Source organism: Macrosteles quadrilineatus, unplaced genomic scaffold (genome assembly GCF_028750875.1).
Source record: "Macrosteles quadrilineatus isolate MER2022 unplaced genomic scaffold, UCM_ALF_1.0 Scaffold_8__2_contigs__length_117827958, whole genome shotgun sequence".
Lineage (NCBI taxonomy): Eukaryota > Metazoa > Arthropoda > Insecta > Hemiptera > Cicadellidae > Macrosteles > Macrosteles quadrilineatus.
This window is the reverse complement of record NW_026542601.1, coordinates 75,850,687-75,877,660: the sequence shown is the minus strand read 5'-3', so window position 1 is coordinate 75,877,660 and position 26,974 is coordinate 75,850,687. Positions and strand designations below refer to the sequence as shown.

The window sequence follows — 26,974 nt, the reverse complement described above, 5'->3', positions numbered from 1 at the left end:
GGTCCTACTTCTAAAAAAAGGCTATAAGAATAGTAGCAGGGGCCAAGCGCCTGGATCCGGGGCTGGATCACTGTGAGCAAGGCTGAATCCCTCATGACAGTTTATAATCTTTTTATCTATCAGACCCTCGTCAAAACTAAGGAGGAGGTGGGCGCTCAGGAGCGACATCCACTCTTACAATACGAGAAGTAAACAGGATTAAACTTTCTTCTTTTTGATGGCAATTTGTCGTGGTGGCACCTTGACCCTTGACGCGCTCCCACCACTCCTACACGACGCTCCCATATAGTATCATGTGTGTAGCGAGCATAAAGCCTCGTTCACACGGTGCGAGTTTACAAGCTACTCGCCAGCGTGTAAGAAGCCGGCGAGTTGGCGAGTGTGCTTGTATTCGTTCACACGGACCTTGTCCACTCGCAGACGTGTAGAAAGACGCCGGCGAGTCGGCGAGAGCACTTGTAGTCGTTCACACGATGCTTTTCCACTCGCTCTAGTGATGGGACAACCGACTGGAAAAAACAATCGACTAGTCAATCGGTTGTTTTAAAAACCAGTCGGTTTTTTCAGTCGAATGAAAAACCGAGTGAATTCTACTACAACTGGTGACTGGTGGTGTTCAATTCAATCGGCGCAATGGTTTCAGTCATTGCAATGCAAGGAAAACAATCAAAATCAATCACACTATTACTGGAAACGTTTGAGTCTTTGTTGTTGATTTATTGTCTGTTTTTTTTGTGTTGAAATTTTATATGTGTTATTAAAGTACTTAATAACATTTAGTTTATACAGGACAAGTTTATTCAGTAGACCTACTTTCTCAAACTAAGCTCAGTAAAACAAATATTCCTGATCACTTGGTTATGGTTTTAAACTGTATAGGTCATTTACATCTAATCATGAGTACAATACTTAAAAAACAGTGAACTGGAAATTAAAAATTTTTTTTACATAAAAAATACACATTATTATACTATTTTAATTGTACCTAAACACTGTTCGCAATTAGTGTACAGTACGATAGTTTATCTACAACTGTTTTCATTCACCAGTCAGTCTCAAAAACAGTCAGTGTGGTTCTTACGACTAGTTTCAATCATCGACGTTTGACTGTTTCCAGTTATTCCAACGACTGGTTGACTGGTTCCAGTCGCCGTAGGACCGGGAGTATGAAGTGACTAGTTTCAATCATATCCGGGAGAACAACCGACTAGTCGGTTTTTTTCCAACAATCGATTGAATCGGTTGTTTTCAATCAGTTGTTCCCATCACTAACTCGCTCAGTAGCTGGCTTGAACCAAATCCTCCAACATCTTTGAGTAACATGCGCACAAGCACAAGCAACTGTGTTCACACTGGGCTACTTTACACGCCTACTCGCTCAAAAGCTGGCGAGTTGGCGTGTAAAGTAGCGGCAGCGTCAACTTTTTCCAGAGCTTTTTTACAAGCAGCTTTTGAGCGAGTACGTCGTTCACACTGAGCTATTTTACTAGCCGCGTGTTAAAAAGCCTGCGTGTAGCTTGTAAACTAACTCGCCCCGTGTGAACGGGGCTATAGAGATGAATGTGGATGGATCGGGATGGATAGCGAGCGTCTGTTTTGTGGTCGGTGATCGAGACAGCTTCACTTCAAGTGGTTCAAGTTCACTGCTTCACTTTCGCTTCGCTTCGACTTCAACAGACGAACTAGAGACAAGAGACAACTAAACAAAACAAAATACATAACAAAAAAAGCAGTACACAAACACTGTCACTGTAGTAAGACTAGTAAGCTGTCCGTAATTTCCTCCTGTCATCTAAACTGTCAAAGGGAAAGGAAAGGACTGTAAGAATTAATTACCCTTTACTACTGACTGTATGAACTAGGCAAAGTTATATGAATCAATACAAAGTGTGTATTTATCTTGTATCCAACCAGCTATAGAATCATACGCTGTAAAAGTCACTATCTCAATCCTAGGAAAATTCAGGTAAGACTAGGCCTATAATCAAGCTCTATAATAGTACATACAGGCATATCTTGAGATCCTTACATACAAAGTAATCAAGAATTTTATAATGATTTGATATTTCGTTTTGATATAAGACACAACTTCAGCAGTACAGGGTTCATTGATTCAAGGCTAGGCCTAGGCCAAATAGGCCTACTGGTATTTTTTGACAGTGACAGATTAGCCCACTAGGCCTAATTTTAGGTACAGTTTTTTTAACTTATGCTAATATCGATTGAAACTATCGATTCGATTAGTAAACCTTCATGCGATTTTTACACCATCAGCAAGTTTGGTTGGTTAGGTTAGGTTATGATAGTTTAATTTTATAATAAACTTAGATATATTTAAAAATATTGATTATTAATAAATATTTCGAATTTGATAGTTTCAATCGATTTTAGCATAGCCCAGTTAAGAAACTGTAGGGCCTACCCCTAATTTTATTCAACTTTTAACTCATTCAGCCGGTGTACAATCTTTTGCTGCATTTTGCCTGTCTGTCATGAAGTCATGTTAAGGGTTAAATTCCGGGTAATTATTTGATATATCAACAATGCGATATCGTGTAATTTTTAGATGTCTACTTACAGTATTTTTCACGCTGAATCCAAAAATGCAATCAGTTTTTGTCGGAGAGATTCCTAAGTGGCCATACAGTTAAATAATTAACATTAAGCTTCAGTTTTGTTGATTTATTAACATATTTGTGGTATGGACGAGTCCAAGTTCTAGTGGCGACTAACACTAAAAGGGGTGGAAGGTTTGTGGAGTGGAAACAGCTGTCAATTGTTTACATTCAATACTAAACAGACAAAACCACACACGACGCCATGAGAGCAAAATCAGAGTTACAATATGCAATAAATAGATTTTTAAAAGAAAATGGACTTTGGTGCTGTTTAGAAAATACAATAAATCAACTACCATACATAAACTATTAATCACATGAACATAAATTGTAAAACAAAATAGAATTTATTCACGTAAAACATCAGTAATAGAAGCTAGGCCACTGCCGATCGATGTCTGGAAGTAGCATAAATTAATGAGTCGGTTCATTATAACCTAACCTTTACCTTCCTAATCTAACCTCACTTCAAAACACTTAATACAGTCACGAATCCGCATAAAACCCGACCTACCTTCCTCACATGCCTAAATAAGAACTGATTATTTGGTTTCAAAACGAATTGATTTCATTCCGCATTAAGTCTAGCATAAACAGATGTTTGCTCTCCTACTCACTCAGTCCACAGTCTACATACCGACCCATCCAGACCACGCCATATTACCATCAGTATAGCTCAATGAACCATAGATTCGTAATTTTAACCTTCGTTTTACGGCCGCTTATGAATCTCTCCGACAAAAACTGATTGCATTTTTGGATTCAGCGTGAAAAATACTGTAAGTAGACATCTAAAAATTACACAATATCGCATTGTTGATATATCAAATATTTGCCAAATTCCGATAAGGGCAACTTATTTTCTATTGTTCCTACTTCGAACAATATTGAGCTTAAATCATTGGTAGGACTAAGTCATTTTCAATCATATTAATCCATGACCTTTCTACTTTAAATTACCATATGCATGCCTATCACATTAAATGCTACGATAATTGTGCTTAATAACTTAGTGCAAATAAGCTGTTTCGGTTGGCCGGGACTGCAGTGTTGCCACTTTTGTCTTGCCGCGGCCTTGTATTAGAGGAGGCTATGCCAATAGTCAATGATTATACAAATGACTGTAACAGCTGATTTAGATGTTTTTACAGTTCCATTTAACCCTAGCAGTGGCCAACCGTCGTCTGGTGGCGGTTTGACGTTGATGCTTAGAATGGCCAGCCGTCGTCTGGTGACGGTATGGGCCGAAATTATTTTAACGGTAAAAAAAAAACACTTATAATCAACTCAGATGAGAATAATATATATACCATTCGAAAGATCACATTCTGAACTTTCGTTTTATTACATAAACAAACCCTGTAGCAGGTATATAACAATGTCACGACGATTAGAAATCAAATGAATTTTTGGCGCGGCACGACTTTAGCAGCAGCCGACCCTTGGGAACTGGCAAAACACGTCTTGTTTGGCATTACCCTGCTCGGGTAATTTACGTCTTGGGATGTTGCGGGTGGTACCACTGGATAGCCATTGATTTTATCTTCATTGTGGTAGTGATATTTTAGAACTAAATATTGATTGGGCAACCGGTACGATTTTATGAAAACAGCTGTTTTTGAAATTTCTTACAAATGGCCAACCGTCGTCAGGTGACTGTATGGAAAATACAAATTACATAGGCCTACAGTGTAAGTTATTATTATATAATATGTCATTTTTAAGAGGAAGAAATGTAGCTTGTGATAGTTTCTTTTGGTTGTATTTTGAGGTTTTCCGTTTATTTATATTATTATTATGCCCCTAGCACGTAAAAACAAAAATTTTTACCCAACATGTTATACATTTTTATGTAGGTAATTGAAATACACTACAAGATGTTTATGTTGGGTTGAAGTAAAAACATTTGGTACAAAAGTTTTATAGGGCCTACTAAATACTATGATTTTTTTTTCTCACAAAATCGTTAAAATACAAAAACATTATTTTATTTATAAATAAAAAATATTTTTACCATCAACTTTATGACTTTTTTTGATTCCTTACTTCATTAGCTTTACAAACATGTATATATCATTATTAGTATACACATATATTATATCACTTTTTACAACACAAACTAAACACTGTACGGTTTTCAATTTTTTTCGGTTCTCCGTTTGTTATATTTTGCCCCAAAAACTTATTAAAAAAATATATTTTCTTAACATGTTATATTTTCCATATAGGGAATTAGATTGTCTACAAAATGTATATAATGAATTTCCCATAAAAAATCCGTAGAAAAAAAAATACCGAAACCGCTTTTGAAATAAAAAAAAAAGATTTTTATATTTTATTCACTTTACCGAAAAAATACACTATCTAAATCATTATTATATTACTATTTCTAGATTCTCCGGTTCTTTCCGAACAAAATGAATATGAGGTTGACTAGGTTTACTTGTACGGTTGAATTGTTACGAATTTTCAAAAAAAGGTCTGCAAAATCGCCCAAATGGGTTGGCCATTCCCCACTTCTAACATTGGCCACTGCTAGGGTTAAATATTATTACATACATGTTTACCTTCGGGCCAGTAACTTAATTTGTTTATGTTTACGATCCATACAATTTCTGTTCCAATATCCGAAGATACTATTAAGTTAATATAGGAACAAAAAGAGTAAAAAGACCAACCCAACCACATGACTGAATGGGCCATCAATAATATATTTTAAGTATATATGCTCAGTATGTGTATTTAGAAGTCAGGGTGTCCGAAAAAGAATGCCGGGATTTTAAACGTGCATTGATAGCCTACTATTCAAAGGTACATTTCAATACTATCATCACTAGTATCATTCAATACTATTCAATAAAATACCATCGGTAGGCCACCATTCAAGATAACTAAACAATTTAAACGTCCAATTGGAGTCAAAAATACCAAGTTTTGTCTTTCCGTGCAGCAAGGAAGGAAACATTAACCTTGGCATGCGCAAAATGGGTGGGCTGTGGCAGGCCACCTTTGTGAATCAAACGCCTGATGTCAGTCGCCAGTACGATGTTCTTGGTGCAACAAAAAGCACAGTGTGGCATAGTTTGAAACTGAAACCAGCTGTCCTTGGTCATTTGAGCTTTTAATAAATGATCCTGACTAATGAAACAGCTGGTCTTAGTCAGTAACAAGGCTACACAAGGAATCACACTTCATTCTACTCTCATCCTTTGCTCATATTTGGGTTAAAATACACAAGTGGCCTCCTCATCTCTAATGATTGATAAAATTCATTTTACCGAATTTCCCTGTAGAGAATAGCTATTACCGTAGATCTCATGGTAAGACCTAGACCCAGGACTTATTTAATTTTTCATTTTGATGTCCCCAGAGATCAAAAACACCAAATTCGTAAAAATTTGTATGGATGTATATACGTGTCAAAATAAGAAGGGAAAGCCCCGTTCACACGGGGCGAGTTTACAAGCTACAAGCCGGATTTTTTACACTCAGCTAGTAAAATAGCTCAGTGTGAACGATGTACTCACTCAAAAGCTGCTTGTAAAAAAGCTCTGGAAAAAGTTGACGCTGCCGCTACTTTAAACGCCAACTCGCCAGCTTTAGAGCGAGTAAGCGTGTAAACTCGCCCCGTGTGAACGAGGCTTTACAATACCTGCAGACTGCCTGGATAGTGGATAGTGGTCCTCGAACATCCAACAGGATTACACGTTTCGGTATACAGTAGAGTCCCGAAAACTCGGCACTCGATAACCCGGCAGTCTGGATAACTCGGCCATCATCTGGCTCAGAAAATTAGTGATTTTTTGAGTCCGAGTTCAACATGTACTCAAGCCAGCTCAAGTAAAATCATTCACAACTCGTACCAAGGATGTATTGTACAATATCTGATGACTTAATCCTGACTTGTAATATAAATATAAATAACAAAGGCAGCTAAAAGGCTTAAAAATTGTATTGTTCTTATTTTTAACCCTAGTTCCCGATAACCCGGAATTTCACAAACTCGGCACCCTTCCAGTCCACATTACGCCGAGTTTGCGGGACTCTACTGTATTGTTATACCATCATCTGATCCTTTACAACATGAAATGTACACGTGTGTCTGTGAACTTGACAACTCGAGTAGGTAATTTGGTTTGATTTTGATGAAATTTGGCCTGAATGTGTAAGGTGATATGAAGTTGAATGAGTTTGCGGTCTGCGGACCATAAAAAACCTGGGGTTGTTTTTAAGGTAATCAAATTATGTGATTTTACAAATTGAAAATTTCCAATTCTCATTACAACCATCTTGTAGAGCTAAAAACAATTATGTACTTTAAAGCATTGTTGTGACAGTTGAAGGCAGAAAATTTCAAAAACTGTAGCCTAAATCAATCACTGTAGCTGTGTTCAATTATTTAAGATTAAAAATGTGTTTTTTTCAGGATTCCTTATTTGTTGATCCAGAAAAAAAAATTCTTTCAAGAAGGTTGAAAAGTGCTTCATGAAAAATAAAATGAGTAAGTTGTGTCAGTTAATTTTGTCTACGGTTTAACTCAAATGAGGGCATATGCTATTTAATTTTAATAAAGAGGTTAATTTCAGTTTTGTTTTCACTTTTTGAAATTGTCACCTTTTTTAAAAACTGATATGAGAATCTACAGTGTTGGGAAGTAGCGCGCTACAAGTAGCGACGCTACAGTATAGCGACGCTACAGTAGCGTGCTACTTTTTTTGTAGCGTTAGCTGTAGCTCCGCTACTTATATGATTTTGTAGCTTTAGCTGTAGCTAGCTACATTTTTAAAGTAGTTGTAGCGGAATTTTAGCTACTTTTCTCGCTACATTAGCATTGTTTGAGATAGTGATTTTTATCATAACCTCAACCTTACGTGAAACAACCTCTTTCAAACTGAGATTTTCTAAAAAAATTAGGCCTACTTTCTTGGCTTCATACAGCTGGTAGCAGCCGTTTCATTCCCTATTACAACGTTGTGTGGACATGGAGGCCAGTAAATGAGTGTTATCCACATTTTGGCTCTCATTTCCTTAATTTACTACTCTATGATTACTATCAGATAAAATAAAATCGCTAGATGCAGACGACGTTTAAACGTTACCGGTGACAAGAGAAGCTATTGAATGCTTGCAAGTGATTGACAGGGAAATTAGTAATCAATTTAGTTTCTTTATTATATCGATAGTGTTTCAACTTGGGTTTTAATGGAAACCAACACTAAACCTTAAAATAATGAGAAAGCTCTATCAACCTTTGCTTCAGCTGTTGATTGTGGTTCATCATCACAAGCCCTTCCTTGGTTAGATTACGGAGATTTTTCAAAGGTTTAGTTTACTAAATTAACAAAGAGGAAATTACCTGATGAGATTTAAGGTATGCCTAGACTACATGATAATTGTAACGAAAACATCTCCATATAACATGAAACTTACATTGAAAAAAATAGCATAGTTTGCTCCTGCTAACACCTCTTGTAGGACTATTCCTAGGCTATGCTATGGTTTAAGACGAATACCAAGTCCCAAGTTCAATTATTATGAATATATCTGTTTAGTCCTTGCAATAACAAGCCTACTATAGCCAACTTGTTACATAGCCAAGTAGGCCTACATGTTATTTTTACTTTACAAATTTCAACATGTTTAAATTAAAAGACGATTTCAGGATAAGTTGCTGAATACTGTTTTCTGTACCAACTAGGTTGAAGCACAATTTGCCCTATGCATATTGACAATAAAGGACGATTTCTTGACATTGAAAAGTGTTATTCATAGAACAAGTAACTTATCACTATGGTTAAAAGTTATAGCAATGTCGTTTTTAACATTAAAAGTAAAGATATGCAATAAACTCCAATTTCAGTAGGCTAGGCTCTGTAACACAAAAAGTATTTTTAAATAATCGTTTTAAAGTTTTATTGGTCTTAATTGTTGATATAAGACATCTATAAATGAATCTATATTAAAGAAATAAAATGAGCTTTTAAAATATAGTTTGGTTGTAAGTCCTTTGAACTTAATGAAATTTACATATAAGATGCTTAAAAATAATGCAATATTTCAAAATAAGTACTAAATGTGATGGGACACCCAACTACAGTATTTGGTTCTGTTGTTGTAATGTTAGGTTTATGCCAACAAATTAAATACAATCTAGGAATAATTTGTTTTCCAAGTAATGTTAGATACAATACTGACATTTCTTTTTTAAATGTTTGTTCAATAAAAATGTAGTTGCAATTAATTTTACATTTACCTAATGTGCGTGGAATAAAAAGTAACGTCTTTGGAAAAGTAGCCAAAATTGTAGCTGTAGCTACATTTCATTGTAGCTGTAGTTGTAGCTAGCTACATTTTCGGAACTGTAGCTGTAGCTGTAGCTAAGCTACTTTTTTGGAAATGTAGCAGTAGTTGTAGTTAGCTACATTTTAAAAGTAGCTTCCCCAACACTGAGAATCTACTGTACTAAACACACGCACTACACCTCCGTGCACTGCTAAAGCTACTTCACACACTTATAGGCCTACAACTTACTAAATTCAATATTTGGCAGTTGGCAGTGTAAAAATTAATGTACAAAATTCCACCCTGCTCAATATACAGTGTGTGAAGGCCAATCTTTCTAATCTTTTCTACAATTTTAGTGAGACTACAACAGGCATTCTTTGTACTTTGTCAGATAGTATTTTTATGTGTACCTACTGTATTTGTTTATTAAAGAAAGATCATTATAATAGATTTATCATCCATATCTGAATTTTAAAGTCCATTCTGTCATGTTAATTTAAAGGGGGGTGTTTTGTCAACAGTTTTAGAACTACTGTATGTTAACCAAATAGGCCTAATACAATCTATTTATAAACCATGGTTTTATGGTATCTTAAATAAAGAGTAGGACCTAACTATTTTATAAGCCCTAAATAAGAGAAAAACACATACGTAGTGTAGTCAACACTGGCGTTCAAACGTCTCAAACACGAAACAGGCTTAAAATAGGCTTCTGATTTTACAATAGTTTGAGAAGTCAAAGTCTTCTTTTGCCATTTACGGTTCCTAGTGTACTTTTAGTAAATGATACAGAATATGTTTTGTTTCATGCAGCCAACATTTGTATTTGCCATGTGGGCGGTTATGGTTATGATGTTTTTGTGGTCCAATGTTGGCAATATTGAAAATGACTCTTTTGTAGCATCTCCACGTCAAGGTGAAGACCAGGAAGATGAGCCAGAAATCAATGAAGAGGAAGAAGAAGCTATGGAAGAGGTGCAACTTTTTTGTTTCAGCCTAAATTGTGCCTTTTAAGAAAGTTTGTTCTTTCAAATTATGAACTTTTGGTGGTACAAAATGCAAATAATTAATGGTTCCAGTCAGATAATCTTTGTCTTATCTATGTCATATTACCAGCATGTTTGGCTGCCTTAAGTTTGGAAATGTGATGTTAAATAAATTTTTAAGGTAGCTAGAGATGTTGTTTGTTGTAATGTGAATATTTTTCTTAGATTTTTAGCATCTGCACCTAAGGATGATAGATTCATACCATTTGCTTGACAAGAGACCACTTTTGTTGGGTTTACAATTTGTTTATATCTTTTAGATACCTCCCCTATCGGTTTTACATTCTTTTGTTCAGTCAAACAGTGATCTACCAGCAAAGTTCCCTTATTGGCCTCTTCTTCAAACGAGACTAACAATCGCGGCAGGAATGTGCAAAACATTGTACCCATTGGGTGAATGTTTACGACCACCTCCGACTTCCCCCTACCTTTGTTTGATCATTCAAACATTTTAACTCATTCACATCTGTCAACAGCCAATAGATTTCACTAGCGGTTGTTGCTTTAAAACATAGAAATATAATCACAGAAAAGATTAATTCTTGGTAGGAACGTAGATTTTCCTTAACATTGGTTTTGGCTACGAAGACTAGACTATCTGCCTAACGCATAACAGTGGGAATTATCTAGAATAGTTGTGGATAAAATAAAGAGTACTTACCTGGCCGTTGCTCAATGGAGACTTTAGTTCACTGACAACCATCGTAACTTGGTGACAAAGAGTTTTTTATTGTTCTATTTAACATAAAATGCAATCAGACATTGTCAAGCAAATGGTGGCCCCACCGTGCAAAATGCATTGGTCATTTGGTTTCAGAGACTTTATCTTAGCAAATCTTTCTAAGATGTACATTTTGTCGTTCTTGATGATCTGTCCTATTTTCCCGGTCTTATTATAATACTTCCTTAAAAAAACATAAATATTTAGATTTAGATTTCTCAGAAACATATTTTACTTGCAAAATCCAAACTTAAGTTTTATGAGCCCTTGTTATTTTCATAATTTTACTCAGAAAATTATAAATGTTCTCCTTTTTAAACACTCTTGATTATTTAAGAGCTAGTTAAGTAAGTGAAAATAAAGTTATATACTTTTAGAAACACTTTGCAAATCAATAGGAATTAAAAATGCATTGCGGTTTAGAGCTAATGAAGCTAAAGTAATTTAAATACCTTGGGTAAAATTAATTTATTTACTGACTAAAAATCTGGAAATTATCATATGATTTATTCTATGATCCAAGCTTGATGAGTCGAAACATTTAACTGTCTCATAGCCTGTTTAATTCCTAAATTACACCGTAATATATCGTAATGACAAACTTATCGCCTAGGAGGAAGTGCCAGACTCTTCCACCTCTACGACTGTCGGTCGATCAGTCACTCTACAGAAACTCCTGGCCGCTGGGATTCTACACCCCGGTGATCAAGTCATGTCGATAGAATACTTGGTGAGCTTCGTCTCAACCTGGCTCTTTCTCACATTTCTTTTCGCATGGTTTCACCTTGGTTTTCGGTGTTTGGTGTTTTTAACTCTCGATGTTTTTGAAACTTGTGATGGACCTGAAGGTGGAATTGTACCCGAGTACTAATGCAGTTTGTGCTACTAATACTCCAGTTTTGTTTCTCAACTTTTCAGAAACCAGACGATGTAAGTAACAATGTGTCAGTTGTATTCTTTTTAATCGGCTTTGCTTGTTAATCGTCATCAGTCTAATGCTATGATTTTTAATAATTCACCGCAGCTTTGTCAGTTTCACATTTGTTTAATGTTTTACATAGAATGATTGTTTACTAACAAGATTTTTTGTGATGTGATTGTACAAAATTTACTTGAAAGAATAACAAATGTATTTTATAATACTGTAAAAGTGTAATGTTATATGTATAATTGATTTTGCTGTTTTAGTTTTCAATTATATTAAGACTAAAATTAACTAAGATCCTGTTTTAAACTTATTAATGTGATTTCAATTGTTTGAGTTGATTGTATTGTGTTTTTTTTATTATATTTTTGTTTAAAAAAATTAAACTGTAAACGATGTTTAAGGATTGAAAATGTACGATTAACCCCAATTGTGTCCAGATGTAAAATAAACAAAGATTTTTGTTAATCCTTAAGCTAATTTTTTTCATCTGAATATTTGTAATATTCCTAGATTATTATGTACTTATAATGCATTTTTGTCATATTTTTCTTCTCTTTTGTCTCATAAAATTTTTTAATGTTTCAGAGCGGAAAAGTCCTTCATCCTTAACATTTGTCTTATTTCCAGGACAAATCAACGGAATCACTCACCACATGGCCGCCCCAATGCAAAAATTACTCACAGAATAAGTTATACACAGACAAATAAATACTCACAGTGTTTGTATTGCAGGGGCAGAGATTTATGGGTGATCTCCTGCCAGATGGGAAGATAAGATCAGTCGAAACGGACTTGATATTTGCGTCTCCGAGTGCGTGGGCGATACATTGCAAACGCATCATCAACCCGGACAAAAAGTCTGGTTGCGGATGGGCTTCTGTAAGTGGAAACACACTTATTATGCAATTGTTTTTTTAACTGAATAAAATATTCTTACTTGGTTTTTTGTGAGAGAACTGGATTAAAAAAATATTAAATTCATGCTTGGCCTCAAGATTTTGTAAACTGTTCTTTGATTAGTTAGACAATGACTGGTGTGGAATGTGTAAAGAAAGACAGAGACACCAAAAGAAGGGGCAAACTCCTCAAACGTGATCATAAAGAGTACACAAGGCAGGGAGCTTTTTCAACACCATGCTTTTACAAGTGTCCATGGGTGTCCATATTACTTTTCCAGAAGGGGGTCGGGAGTTATAACCCCCAGTAAAGAGGAAGTTCCGGAGGGTCCTCCCCCAGAAAATGGGCTAAATTTAGGTAGGAAATGGTTAATGTTACAAGTCTTTGTCCCTTAATTTGTTTTGTCAATTAAACTTTTATGTTTTTACCATGTGGGGTCTTATGGGGGTTTGGGGGGAGGGGCTTGTGCGCTCCCTAGCCCATAGTGGTAGATGCCCATCCGCCCATGCAAATGTCTAGATTTAGCTTTTCCAAAACTGGCTACAAATTTAATGGGTCAAGTTATTGAAAAATCCAATATACAAGGAATATGTTGGAAACTATGTGTAAATTATTATTTTAATAAAAGACTGAATATGGATACTATTACAGTTTTAATGCCAGTTGTAGTTTATGAAACCTCACTTACAGGTGAAATATAAAGGAAGAAAACTTGATGCATGCAAGAACGAATATTTCTTCAAGAAGAAACCTTTTACAAAAAATAAAGAAAACGAACCGCAGCCTGAAAACAAAAATAAGGACAACGATCACCACTCAGACGCAGGTAGGATTTACAAAAGTACGAAAAGTTACATAGGTACATATTTACTTAGGAAGACACTTAAAATATGACCATACTGTGATATGAATACCATTCTACTATCAATAATGCCAAGATTTGAATACATTTAACTTGTTAAAGCCTTCAAATTGCCAAATAATAGAATGTTTAAGTATCTTTTCTTAGGCAATCCATTAAATTGTAGACGCAAAAAGTTTCAGCTCCTTCATCAGGCAGTACACAGGATGTTTTTCTCTCTTCATATGAAGGTCGTCACATTTAATAGACCTAAAAGTAAACACGACACATTTACGGTAACTGATTAGTTAGAATAACAGACAACACTAACTAAACTGGCAGAATTTCAGTCCAGACTGGTGGTGGTCAGTGCAGTAGTTGTAAATCCGTTATCTTATCAACTCAGGTTGCGTCTGTTTTTTTATTACTAGACCTATTTATAGGCTCTCCATATTATTTGTTTTGCGAATAGAAGTGTGTGGAACAAAGCTAGAAGGTAATCTACATAGCATATACGACATTTTATCACATGTATTAAAGCTTCACTATACAGTTTGCATTGAGTGGCTGAGTGGGTCTACTGTATTTCATTCATTACTTTGTATTGTGCAATGACACAATTAACCTTGTAGAAGAATTTTAGGTATACTGGAGGATAGGCCAGAGGTGTTATTGCCAGTAGGTTTTAGTACTAGCGCACTAAATTCTGGACACTAAAGCACTGCTAAAATATGTAGTAGTTGTGTATCAACTTATTTATCACCACTCTGGTTACAGACGAAGAAATGGAGCTGAAGCCACCAGCTTCCACCATCCTTCCCCCCACTCCAGCGGCTACCCCTACCCCTCAGCTGACTCTGGTGAGGCCGGTGGTCAAACACAACATGCTCGGCAACCGATCTACTCTGCAGTGAGTGTCTTTACTTTGGCTTAGACCCTAGTCAACATTAAGCTGTAGTTAGACATCAAAAATTTGTTTTCACAAAAAATAATAGCAAATAGCAAATGTGTTACAAATTGGTCATTTCCAAAATCAAAAGATGGCAACTTGTAGATTAATTAGTTATCAATTAAACCTCAGTAATCAATTTAAACCCAACTGAAACACCACTGATTTAGAGGTGCTACATGCATGCAGTAAAGGTAGTAAACACACTAGAGGAATTTGAAATCTACAAATTATACCATGACAACACCGCCAGTGGCGCCAGTGCACATATCCCCAACAAAATACTGTAGTTCCAGTTACACTCTATTTTTAATGTGCTAATAAACCAAAATAACCGGCCACCTGAACTTTGTCGTACTGATAACGAGGACAACGAGGAAGGAGTCTGATACTGCAGTCTACAACCTGCATCGGGTCCGTCCGCGTCTTGTGATAGGCCTATCAATGTCAAGTAAATTAAATGTGCGTTTCGTGTATTTATTGTGTGCGTGTGACATCGATGTCTAATTTGTTGTAACCTTGACGATGCCGCATTTACGGCAAAACTTGTAGATTAGGTTGTTAACCTGACATCAGAAATTTGGATTACTTGACGAGGTATTGTACCATAATTATTAGTAGTTAAACACAACATTGGTATGGATGCAATCTGCTTATCTATTGAGTGAAGGTTATTGAGATTTTCGTATTGAAATTTAAATATAGCCTATGTTCTCTTTGATTTCATTGACCCTTAGGTAATTTTTTAAATCTCTCGATTTGAGCTATGTGTATTTATCTCAAGAACTCTGCATGCCGATGTAGGAAGTTTTTTTTACAACTGTTGAGTATTTGCATGGATTAAACATACTAACTTGGTAGATTTGTCATCCTTATGCATCAGCTGAAAATTTTATTGTTGGCATCGTTCGAAGCCGCTAGGATCGTGTTTTTGTTGAAAATTTGTTTCTTGTTATTTCAATTATTTAAAACCTCGGTCAACCGAATAAAATAATCATAAACAGTAACTTGCAATAATCATACAACTTTCCTTAAAAATAATAGAAACAAAATTTTGTCGACACTAGCGCCCAGTGTGTAGACGTGAAAAACAAGGTTCAGATTTTGCAATGGGATGAGAAGTATACTTGTGTTGGTTATTAGTGTTTAACACCTGATGAACATGTTTAGTGATCCCAATACCCTGGTGGAGAGTGTGCCGTTCTCAGTGATGGGCAAGATCCAGCCCTTCCTAGTGTCTATGTCGACCAACGCAGCTCTAGTGATGGACTTTCACTGTCACCTCACTACCTCGGAGGTCGTAGGCTACCTGGCCGGCCACTGGGACGTCAATGCACATAGTGAGTTTATTGTAAGAGCAGACGTTGCCTAAGTAAGCTCTGTACTTCACACAACACTCACAATATCGCCTTAGTATTGCTACTGCTGCTTACCTATGTGTTCTGATCCTGTGATCTGTTTTGATGCGCTTTGATGTTACAGCGATTCTGCCTGTATCCGACCTCAGCTTCTGACCCTTATCAACTTTACAAAAAGTATGCAAGCTTTCATTTAATGTTTGAGATTGAACCCTGTTAGACATACAGTTAGTTAACAGATTAAATAAGCTTAATGGTTTAATTGAGGTTTAAAAATTGGTTGAAAATGAACCGATCGATAGTTAATTGTACAATGCATTAGTTTTATGATCGGAATAATCTGAGGTTTATTATATCTGCAATAAATACACAACCATAAGACTAGGAACTGGTTGAGAATCTCTGAAGTAGAAGCACTTGATGTGAATCTACTGTTAGTGTTTTGTTACAGATCTGGCCATCACACATGTGTTCCCGTGCAGGTCACGCCTCAGCGACAGAGAGATGGCTCCTCTGGTAGAACAAGAGATACAGAAGGCGATGGAGGCTCGGCGGCTGACTCTGGTGGGCTGGTACGTAACACAGCTGATGAATACAGTGTTTCTCTGTAACGTTTGAATTGGAATATGCAATCATTAATTAACAAGGGGAATTTCTCAATGTCTAAAAAAAAGTGGTTTGAACGTTTTTACCTGCAGCACTAAAAGGGAAAACAAACATTCTGTCAAATATTCAAACACAAATAAAGTGGAAACATCCAGTGTTAGATGTACAAACTAGAATGTTTGGTGCACCATATATATCAGACATATATAGAACATCCATCCATCAGGAGGTCATCCTGGATCAACAACTTCCCCTTGTACCTAATAGATTTAAAATGGAGAAACCAACAAAATGTTGTTCAGGCAATAAACCATTTCCAATTAAACTTAACCTTAATAGAGAGTTGACTAGACTTAATAATGACTGGATGTAGGCTATTAGTAACTATTCTGAATTTCCAAATTCTTAAAAAATGTGTTTAATCCACAGACATTTTCATCAAAAGCACACACATTTTCCTAGTTCCAGATCATTTGCATATCCAGGTTACTATTTCAGGTATATTAGCTTTGTTCTAAATTGGAATAAAGCAACCTTTTTCTCTAATAGGTGGTTCTGATTGGGACGTCTTTAGGGAGATTCTGGTTTACTTTGTTCTGTTGTCTTTTCATGATAGTATTTCCAAACAGAATGTGTTTCTATGAAGAGTTTAGTTGACGTGGTTGTTGGCAGGTATCACAGTCACCCCTCGTCTCCTGCTACCCCCACCCTGCGAGACATTGACACTCAGCTGGATTATGAGATCATCATGAGAGGGGGGAATGACGCCAGCTACACTCCCTGCGTGGGAGTCATATGTTGTGAGTCGAATACCATCGTTATCCATTAGGCCTACAGAAATAGTTCTTTGCTTTGAGTGAAAGTTTCATCGTGTTGCTTAATAATTCAGTAGAGTCTCGATTAAACTTGGCGCGGATAGGTTATATACCCTTAAAGATCGTCTCAGTAAACATGCTAAAAATCATAATATAATGAAGATATTTTGTTTTCAACCTATTCAAGGCTTTAAGTTGGTTTCTCTACTGGAATCATCATAGAAATTAATATAAAAAATGTAAGAAAAACTACGTAAATGAAAATATGAGAAAAAACAATACCATAGCATTCAGCCTAAGGTCTCCCCTTACACGGCAACTAAACTAAATTGCAGAGGCAAATGCAAATGAGAGTTCACAAACTGTAACACGTGCAACACAAAGAAAACAATCAGAAAGTACAGTCAAGTGCAGATGTTTTAAGCCTTAAAGTATCCATAAGTACTTGCACGGGTGGCAAAAGTGATAGTGCCGATGTAATAGCCCTTGGTGTAATGTCTTACCAACAACAAGCTCAAATAACTGGGACTCTACTGTAATGGTGTTTCTAATGTAATCTTAACCAAATGCTTAATCTAACATGTCAGTTGGTATAAACATTTATCATATATACACTTCATCTATTGAGTTCTCAGTTTTAAATCCTAACAGTCTGTGTCTGTCACAGCACCCTACAACAAGGACAGCCTCAGTCTGGAGTCTACTGTGGTCAGCTATTGGGTCGCTCCACCCCCTGAGAACAAACCTCACGAGTACGGCAAGCCGATGTTGATGAGTTACAGTGTGATTCAGGACCAGTATCTCACCCAGGACACTCTCAATGAGATGGTAACATACAACTACATCAATTTCCCTGCAAAAACACACTAATAATTCTTTACATTTTATTTTTTATACAATTTGTTAATTAAATGTACCAATCTAGTTTTTCGTGTTTTGTTCATGTACTCTGGTAAAACAAGTGTCGACAAAATTTTGTTTGTCCAAGAAAGCTTTTAAGTGGACTGTAAATTATAATAACAAAGAAAACAATGAATAGAACAGATGTAAAATAAAATATTTACAAATGTAAATTTAAATTTCAACATAGAAGAAATGAGTACTGATAGCAATGAGTATCAAACTATATTGAATTTGATATTTACTTAAGAACACTTCTTGAGCATACTCTATTCAAGTACATCAAGTATCAAGTATTCCTAAATACGTATAGACCATCAGTATGTTGGTGTTGACTTTAGTTCTTAAAATATTAAAAAACTAGCAGAGTACTCGTCCTTCGTACGGGGTTGGCAAATAAGTATAAAATGCTTATTGCAGTTATACCCGATCTTTGCGTTTGCGATGTGAGAAAACACGGTTTGAGAAAATTTGCTTCCTCAAAATTACGGTATGCGATAGTATTACACATCTACCATAGCCATAATGTTCTACTACTTCACCTACACAATAGAGAAAGACAGATTATTAAAAATTCACAAAATATCATAAATTATTCATGAAATTAAAAACATAAACATAACTGTAAACAATCCTACTTTGACAGTTCTCATTGTGTATCACAGTTTTTTGTTGCTGCTTAGTTCAAATTAGCTGTTTTCATAAATAATGAAAAAAATAATAGTGCTGCACCCTGTTGGTAAATCTTATAAATTTGTAATGCTTTTGCATATCATAGAACCAACTCTTTTAGTTGAAACAGCTGGCTAAATTCTTTAATTCCCTTTAAATATGAATACTCATAAGGTTAACATGGGGAACTGCAGAGCCACTGGGGCGGAGCCCAAAAGGATTATTGAGATAAGAATATGCCTATATGTTAATCGGAAATGTGAGCTATCATCATGCCAAATTTCAGCCCAATCCGACCAGTATTTTTTGTGTTTACTTGTCACAAACATACATACATCCATACATCTATACATCCAAACTTTCTCATTTATAATATTAGTAGGATACTAAACCTAAACATTTTTTCTAGAAAAAATGTGCGGATTACTACAAAGGCGATCCAGATGTTGTCAAATTTGGGGAAAAATACAAAGGAAACGTAACTTACCTGGACAAACTGAAGGTAAGTGTGTGTAACTCTTACAATTGAAATATTGTTTTCTTACTGCTACAATGGTTATCATAATCGGTAGGAATTTTTATATAAGAGAATGGCTGTTTCTTTTGACTGTGGAACGTATCCAGCAAAGCAAGGAGTGAGCCAATACAGTGAACTGATCAAAAGTAGTGACATCAACTCACCTGAACAATTAATTGAATTTTTTTATTAGCTTTTAATTTTGACGTATATTTTATTTTCTAGACGACACTGACGTCCAAGTTCCCACGAGACCAGAGTGATGGCAAGCTGTGGGCGTATCTGAGTGAGCTGGTCATGCCGGGCAGTACAGGAGAGACATCTCCCCCCTCTGTGCCCGCCTCTCCGTCCCCCACCCCCTCTCCTTCCACGTCCTCCGCTACCTCATCCGCCTCTGCTCTTGGTCTCAACATACCAAAAGCCGGAGCCAGCCTGTTTAGTGCGGAAATTGCCAACGCTCTGTTCAGTGCAGGTAAATGTAACATGTGAAAACATATTTAATAGATTTTGTTTATAAAGATAGGTTGGCCTTCAACTTTTTTAAAATCTACAATTCTTAAATTTACTTCTGAAATCCATCCCGGTTAAAAATATTGTCAGCAAAGTGAAATATTAATGATGTGTTAGCTCTAGTTAACACGTTCCCTACCAACCGTCACACTTCTCTGTAACTGAGGGATGAGTATACTTGGTAGCTAATGTGTTAACACGTTTCCTACCGACCGTCACACTTCTCTATAACTGAGGGATGAGTATAGTTGGTAGCTAATGTGTTAAAGCCGGGTTTACACGATGCCAGTTGGCGAGACAATTGTCAGGAGACAACTGACTGGCTTGGAATTACTGGCTTTGTGTAAACACTTCAGGCCAATTGGCTCGCCAACTGTCCCGAAATTCAGTTGTCTCCGGGAGTAGACTGAGGACAATGAGCTGGGCCCAGTGAGGCCCCCACCCCTCGAAAACCCAGTTGTCGTGACAATTGGCGCCGTATAAACGGTGTAGAGGCCAATAGCACTGTCTTGTCTTTTAGCAGTAGTACCCTGGTTCACTGTATAATACCTGGGCAAGTGTTGGCCACGTGTGAACAGGTTCTCGTTCAACTTGCCTGGCCTACGACAATTCTAAAACCACGTGATGCCAATTGGCAAAGACAATTGTCTCGCCAACTGGCATCGTGTAAACCCGGCTTAGTAGTTGTTTTCTGTGCCATAGACTCAGGTCCGGCTTGAGGTGCATAATACTCATTTAACTTACCTTACACCCCTGATAAATGGTGTGTTCACACCAAAATTGCCAAAAATCAACTTTCACAATCTCTTAAAATTACAGCAATAATCAAGAGCATTCTTGAGATTATAGCGTCGCAAAAATCCCCAAATTATTGTTTTAATGCTTAAAAAAATGAAATATGTAGAAAATGTCATAGTTTTTGGTTTATTTATTATTATCACCTTTAACTAACGCACAGGCTGTGGTAGCACGGATAAATGACAGTTGTAACTAAATATGAGATTTGAGATCCAATTCTCAAATTCGGTTGTGGAATCTCACAATTTCAAATCTTTCACAGGATTTAGTGGATTCGAGGTTCAGCTCTGACACTTCACTAACAAAAACACATAAACATTTGCTTTTTGGTTTACACTAAGTTTTTGTTGTGTTCCAGGCAAGTTCCCCACGCCAGCTTCTTTGATGGGCCTCTCCGCTCTGTTCCCCACACCACTACCCCCTAGTCTGCTCAAGTATCCCTCCCCCAGCAAACTACTCGACAAGAACTACACTCTGACCAGTGGCCACTCCTGAGACTGGCTCAACCTGTTCAGCCCGTGAATAGCCTCATCGTCTGCTGAAGGTTAACACTTACACCAGGAAACTAAAGATCTGGGACTTAAGACTATATAGTTATCTTAGAGGTCGTTGTGGACATTTTCCATAGATTAAAAAACAAAGTTTTCATGACAAAAATGAATAACTTACTTGCACACTACCTTCTTACTACTGTCATGTACCTATGTATTAGTTGTTTTACTGTCATACTTTTTTTTTAAATGCTTTTGTTTTCATTTTATTTTTAAATGTAATTAATTTCTCACTGGAGGCCGGGATCAGATTCCAGATCCCAAACACTTTGTTTTCACTTATAGTGATGGAAAATGTCCGCAATAGTCTCTTAAACATTGTAAACTAACCATTACCAAATTTAAATTAACTTAATTCAAAGAAGACCATTGTGTTGAATTTTGCACAATTTTATTTTGGAATCTATTGAAACTTTTTTTGTAAAAACTTTTGAAGAGGTCAGCTTAATTTAGGCTATAACTAGAAGTACAATGCAGTTGTCTGCTTGCAAAATTGAGCAGAGCAAGCATAGGGAAATGTAACTATGAATTGATTGTTCCCAATGGGCTAGAGTTTACATGAAGGGAATGTCTACTTGCAGTATCTAAAGTCAATGCTACATCTGGTTCACCTTAATGGGATATTTACTTGCAGTATCCAAAGTCAATGCTGTACCTGGTTCACAAATGTGATGTGATCAACCGATAGGGCCTATGTTAAATTTCTAAAAGTTTAAATTCACGTAGGGGAAAGCCGAGTAGTCTGATTTGTACCGCTTCAGATTTATATCTTCCCATGGTTGGTTACTATGACAGTGCTAAATTTAATGCTGATCGCTTCAGCTGTTCAGGAGGAGTATGTGGAAAACAAAAGCAGGAGTGTACAGTAGTATAAGAGCTTCACTCAAACTGTTTATAGTACTTTGAATGTCAACTGTACCAATTAAACAAACTTGGAACTTTTGTTAATGGTCTTGTCAATTGAAAGTAATTACGTATTTTAATTTTGATACTAAAACGATTAACGAAATTATTGACTTTTGTATACTGAAGTCTTCTTTCAAGATTAAATGGTAAAGGCCAGTTACGGGTTATAGAGCTTATAATAAGAACATCACTAATACTTAATTATTTAGTTAAATTTCATCTTATTATGAATCATGAATAATTGTTGTAGTAGGTGTTAGATTTCAATTTCATGCTGGTTGTGAAGATATGGCTTCTAAAAGGAGTGAAACACATTTCACAAACTAACGATTGTTTCTCTTCTCTTGCAGGTATTTTATCAAAGAAGTTATGTAAAGCAATGATTTAGGTAATTATATATTTTTTCTCACAAATTCTTATAACGATTCAAACGCACAAAATTGGTGTTGCAAGTCATCATTTTTTACGTACTGTGAATTAAAAAAAAAACTAATACTTGGACTGGTGTACTAGACTTTATTGTGCTGGTTTAATAACTTACTGGTGGATCAAAGAGTTCAGATCAACAAATATACTACTGGAACACACCCTGTCCATAACCCTGTATTGTGCTTTACAAGTAAATTTCAGTTATAAGGAATGTTATTGTCTCTGTGGAGTAATTGGTTGGCAAGTGAATGGAAAAGGTTGAAATTTAACTGTCTTAGTCGTGTACTCAATACCGATATCTCTGACCGTAGAAAACACACAACAAGCTGATTTTAAATCTAACGGTAGATAATTTAAAAAAGTGAGGATTTATTTGAGGTCGGGGAATATTTGCTCAAGCTACCTGATACGAATTTAACTACGTAAACATTATTATCAATTGTTTTTAAAGGGGCGCTTGTAACAATGACATTAAACGTAGGCATAAAATAAAAAATGTTATAATGATGATAGATGCATGTTTATAGTAATTTAACAACCAGTAACAACAAGTAATTTAGAATAGTTAAGAAAAACACCATTGTATCAACTGATTTACAACATTTTTTTTCTTTTTGTAAAATGTAATAAGTTAATATGAGAATCATACAGGTTTTTTAGATTGTCTAAGAAGACACTACGGTATATTGCCTGCCAGTACCTGTAGCGTGTTCTTACCCAACTTCAGACAACGTCAGATTTAGGCACAAATCTGTGACCCAATACACATTTCAGCAGTATTTCACTTCACTTGTTTCAGTAGTATTGCTCGTTGGTTAAGATACTGTAACATTATGAAACGCATGACGTCCTTATACATAATATGTGAAGGCGATTTCTACGAAACACTACTCCTCTGTTAATAATGGACATATTTTTACAAACGATGTGTCAAAATTAAGTATTTTTTGTGAAGATGCCCCCTTTCACTAATTCATGTAATAAGAGTCCGAGGGCTTTGCCCCACAGGCCATCAAAACACCAATGTATTTCTTATGAAGAAAAGATTTTGTTTACCTATACAGACAAATAATTTGTATTAATTACAGCTGTTCATAGTAAACACATGATACACTGACGAGAGTTCTTTTTCAGTGTGAGTTTGTTTTCAGTTTCGATAACTGGAGTAAAGTGATTGATTACATTCGAGTTTACCGTAATCGGAAAATACGACTGTTATTCGTTTTGAAACAACACCTGTAATACTTTGCAATTGCTCGAATTCGAGCAACAGGTGCACTAGTTTTCTTTAATTGTCTGTTGAATGCCAATTTTTTTGCATTACCAGAGGAAATGTTGTTTGGAAAAAAATAAAATTTGTAGATATTTTCTTTTGCAAAAGAAATGTTTCGCATTGAGAATTACTTGAAGTTTGTTAAGTTTTCTGTCATTTTTTTATTTGCAAATCAATCAAAATCTTAGCGTGACTTAATTCTGTGACATATTTCTATTTGAAAAACACTAACTTTTTGTCCTTTAAGAATCACCACTGATTTATTAACATGCTAGGCCTATTACTTTTGATCAGTGTTGCTTAACTTACTAAGACTGTTATTATTACTCATGCGTGTGTTTTAATTTTAATTTTAGGATTTGAGATTGTGATATATCTTTTAAGTACCGTAAATAATGTACAAAGTATTAATGATTAATGAGCAAACTCACAAAATAGACTAGGCCTATTACTTTTGATCAGTGTTGCTTAACTTACTAAGACTGTTATTATTACTCATGCGTGTGTTTTAATTTTAATTTTAGGATTTGAGATTGTGATATATCTTTTAAGTACCGTAAATAATGTACAAAGTATTAATGATTAATGAGCAAACTCACAAAATAGATTGTAGTAAATGTTAGTTTCAACATTTCTGGTACTTTCAATGTTAGTTGATACAAATGTAATCCTTAACTGTGATCGGTTAAATATAATTGTCTTTTGTTTGTTCCTTATGTAAATGGAACATTTATATCCCCACCATCCTTTCTATAGGCGTTTTTGGCTGCTCTAAATGTTAGCGAAATTGTTAGGATAAAATAGTTAATGGTTTTAACATTATTTATACTAAACAATCAGTATTATTTAAAATGTTTTAAAATCATTTTTAACATTCTATCTCAAACAAACATTTTATTTTGTCTAGTTTAAAAATTGTGTTTTGTGTGAGTATATGTATAAACAAAGAATACTTTTTGAAGTTTTTTTGCTGAAGAATATTCTTGTTACTTAGTTTTATACTTTTTTAAGTTCAGTAATGTTAACAACTTTGTATAAAAGTAAATAAATAAGTTTTATAAGTAATTATTTGTATATTATACCTTTGATTCAACAATTAACAGCGGTTTGTAACTACAAGCAAACATAATTATTATAAAAAAATAACACTGGAGAATCTACTAAATAATGATGAATATATTAGTGAAAATGGTGCCTATTAAACGTTTAGGGTCTGAAATAAAAGAAAATTTTCTCTCAAACTGTAAAGAAGAAAGAAAGTTTTGAGAAGTGAATCCTCTAGCCCCGGATTGTTTTTTTTAGTTACTTCAGGATTGGTCTAGAGGTTGTGGCGTTATCTCTTTGATAAAATCCACTGGTGATTGGCGGGATTTGAACCCGGGACCTCAGGGACTGCATGGCATTGACACATGTGTTACATGCTGACAAATTCAGACCTCTGTCTACCATGAGACCAAGAACCTTAGATTTGTTCAACAAGCCTAACTCAGAACATCTATCCTATTATTTACCCATCTCAGAGCAAATATGGTGGAGCCAGGGTTGCCACCTGTCCCGATTTTGGTTCCTTATGCCCGTATTTAGGCCTATGTTAATCCAGTGGGGAGGGGGGCCATGTACAAATTTTTCTCTAACCTAAGCTGGCAACCCTGGGTAGAGCTGTGTTCATCCCCAACTATCAGGAAGTCTTTTCACGCAGAAAAGAATCAGGAGGAATTCCATTTACCATAAGGAAATTCAGCGTCCCTAGGTTGTCCATTATACATTGTGCTTTTTGAGACTTGAAATGTCTTTCTCCCTGAGGAAGCTAGAATGAGTGTGTGAGGAGTTGTGAAATAGACAATGGATAATTCTCTTTACACACTGAGATTCCTTTGAGAATTACAGTAAATCACGATATCTATTGTTGCTATATGCCTTAAAAAGTGTCTCTTTGCTATTGTACGATACTAAAAGCCAAGAAAAAGAGGATTGGAATTAGAGTGATGATAGAGTGAATGATGAGTGATAAATGGCTAAATACGGTCATGGACCTATTTAATTTAGTTTACAAAGATCTCACTAAAGTCAGTGATATTAAGTCTCATTTATCCGCAGAGTAAACCAGAGGCGAAGAAGTGCTTTTTTTTGCTTTGGCTCTCTACGAGGATCCTGCAAAGTGATTTTAAATATTTGTCCTGGTTCTCAGACGCAGCTTTTAGTTGGTGGTTGGTTATTTCGTAGTCTCTTTGAAGAGTTGTGGGTTGGAAGATTATTCAAACATTCTTTACTATAATATCGTTTTGAGTTAAGGATTAGTCAGTTAAACTATACAATATTTTTACCAGTCTAGACTTACACCCTGCAGTGTAGTACGGTAATGAAAAGTTGAATGACCATGCATTTTATCGCTTTTTGTTTTTGTTCATTTGTATGTGCTACGTGATTTTTAAGATTTATGCCGACATCTTAAGAGTGATAGATTTTGCGTTCAGCTTGACAATGATGCCATAGATGTCGTAACCAGTTGTCATACAGACGATTTCAGGATTACTTGGACGAAATGAGGTCATTTAACCTCTTGTTTATTAAAGAAAAAATATAAATAGTTGGGATGGTTAAAAATATAGTATGTTCAAGAATGAGTCTAGATACTTGAAGAAACACAAATAAAAAGTACTGGATATGCTATCAAATTACATGTCCAAAAAAAATCTCCTTTGGCAATCAATTTAAGGGTATGTATACTAAACAAGGGAAGAATAGTTTAACGAAAAGAGGCTCATCTCTGCAAGTGATGTGTATTGCTACACCGATGGGCCCAAGGTATGGTCGCCATTTCAATTAAAAGTATTTAAAAAAGGGATTTTAAGTATTAAGACTAGAAGGACAGGTGCGGATATGCTTTAGGAACAGGAAAGAACTGATATCAGCCTTTCTATGGCAGTGTACCCCACAGTTTTCCTCGTGGAGGTCACCACCATTTTTGTTTGCGCTTGTGTAAATCTCATTAAGGAGATCAGGGGTAAAATGATTCTCTATCTACCGGTACTCTGACAGTCAGGAAAATTTGAAAACTCGAAATTTCTAAGAATTTAACTCCAAGCTTGTGTTGTATTGTCTTGCCTCTGTGTCAGAGTTGGGAAGGAGAAATTACGATCTTACTCTTCCTCGGTTGTCTGGTCACTCTGGCTTAAAAGGTAAGAGGTTGCTGACAGACTGGCAAACAATGCTTAGGGGGCAACTTTGCTTTATCTCCATCCTTTCTGTGGCATGTCATGTAAGTATGCGTGCACCTCCATCACGTCTTGGGCCACTGAAAAACATCGTAGGAGATGGACAGAAGAACCCCTCTCAAGAGTGTGTTGTAAGTCT

At 35.8% G+C, this 26,974-nt stretch overlaps 1 protein-coding gene across 2 annotated transcripts; it reads left to right on the top strand.

Moving 5' to 3' along the window:
- Positions 1-1,783: 1,783 nt before the first annotated feature.
- Positions 1,784-22,289, top strand: LOC129001248 (MPN domain-containing protein-like). 2 transcript variants are annotated; one of them, XM_054428480.1, is made up of 14 exons: positions 1,784-1,966; positions 7,045-7,119; positions 9,805-9,878; positions 11,284-11,400; positions 12,331-12,477; positions 13,186-13,321; positions 14,114-14,246; positions 15,456-15,625; positions 16,095-16,215; positions 16,922-17,049; positions 17,732-17,892; positions 19,046-19,138; positions 19,379-19,625; positions 20,820-22,289. In XM_054428480.1, exons 2-14 carry the CDS (start codon positions 7,104-7,106, stop codon positions 20,954-20,956), a joined length of 1,680 nt encoding a protein of 559 aa, XP_054284455.1. In that variant the 5' UTR covers positions 1,784-1,966; positions 7,045-7,103; the 3' UTR covers positions 20,957-22,289. The 2 variants fall into 2 exon arrangements, with proteins under 2 accessions (XP_054284455.1, XP_054284456.1); XM_054428481.1 differs by lacking the exons at positions 9,805-9,878; positions 11,284-11,400.
- The last annotated feature ends 4,685 nt before the right edge of the window (positions 22,290-26,974 follow it).

Coding starts and splice junctions, on each gene's coding strand:
- LOC129001248 (XM_054428480.1), top strand. Junction 17,893..19,045: donor AGGACACTCTCAATGAGATG/GTAACATACAAC, acceptor CATTTTTTCTAG/AAAAAATGTGCGGATTACTA. Junction 19,626..20,819: donor CAACGCTCTGTTCAGTGCAG/GTAAATGTAACA, acceptor GTTGTGTTCCAG/GCAAGTTCCCCACGCCAGCT.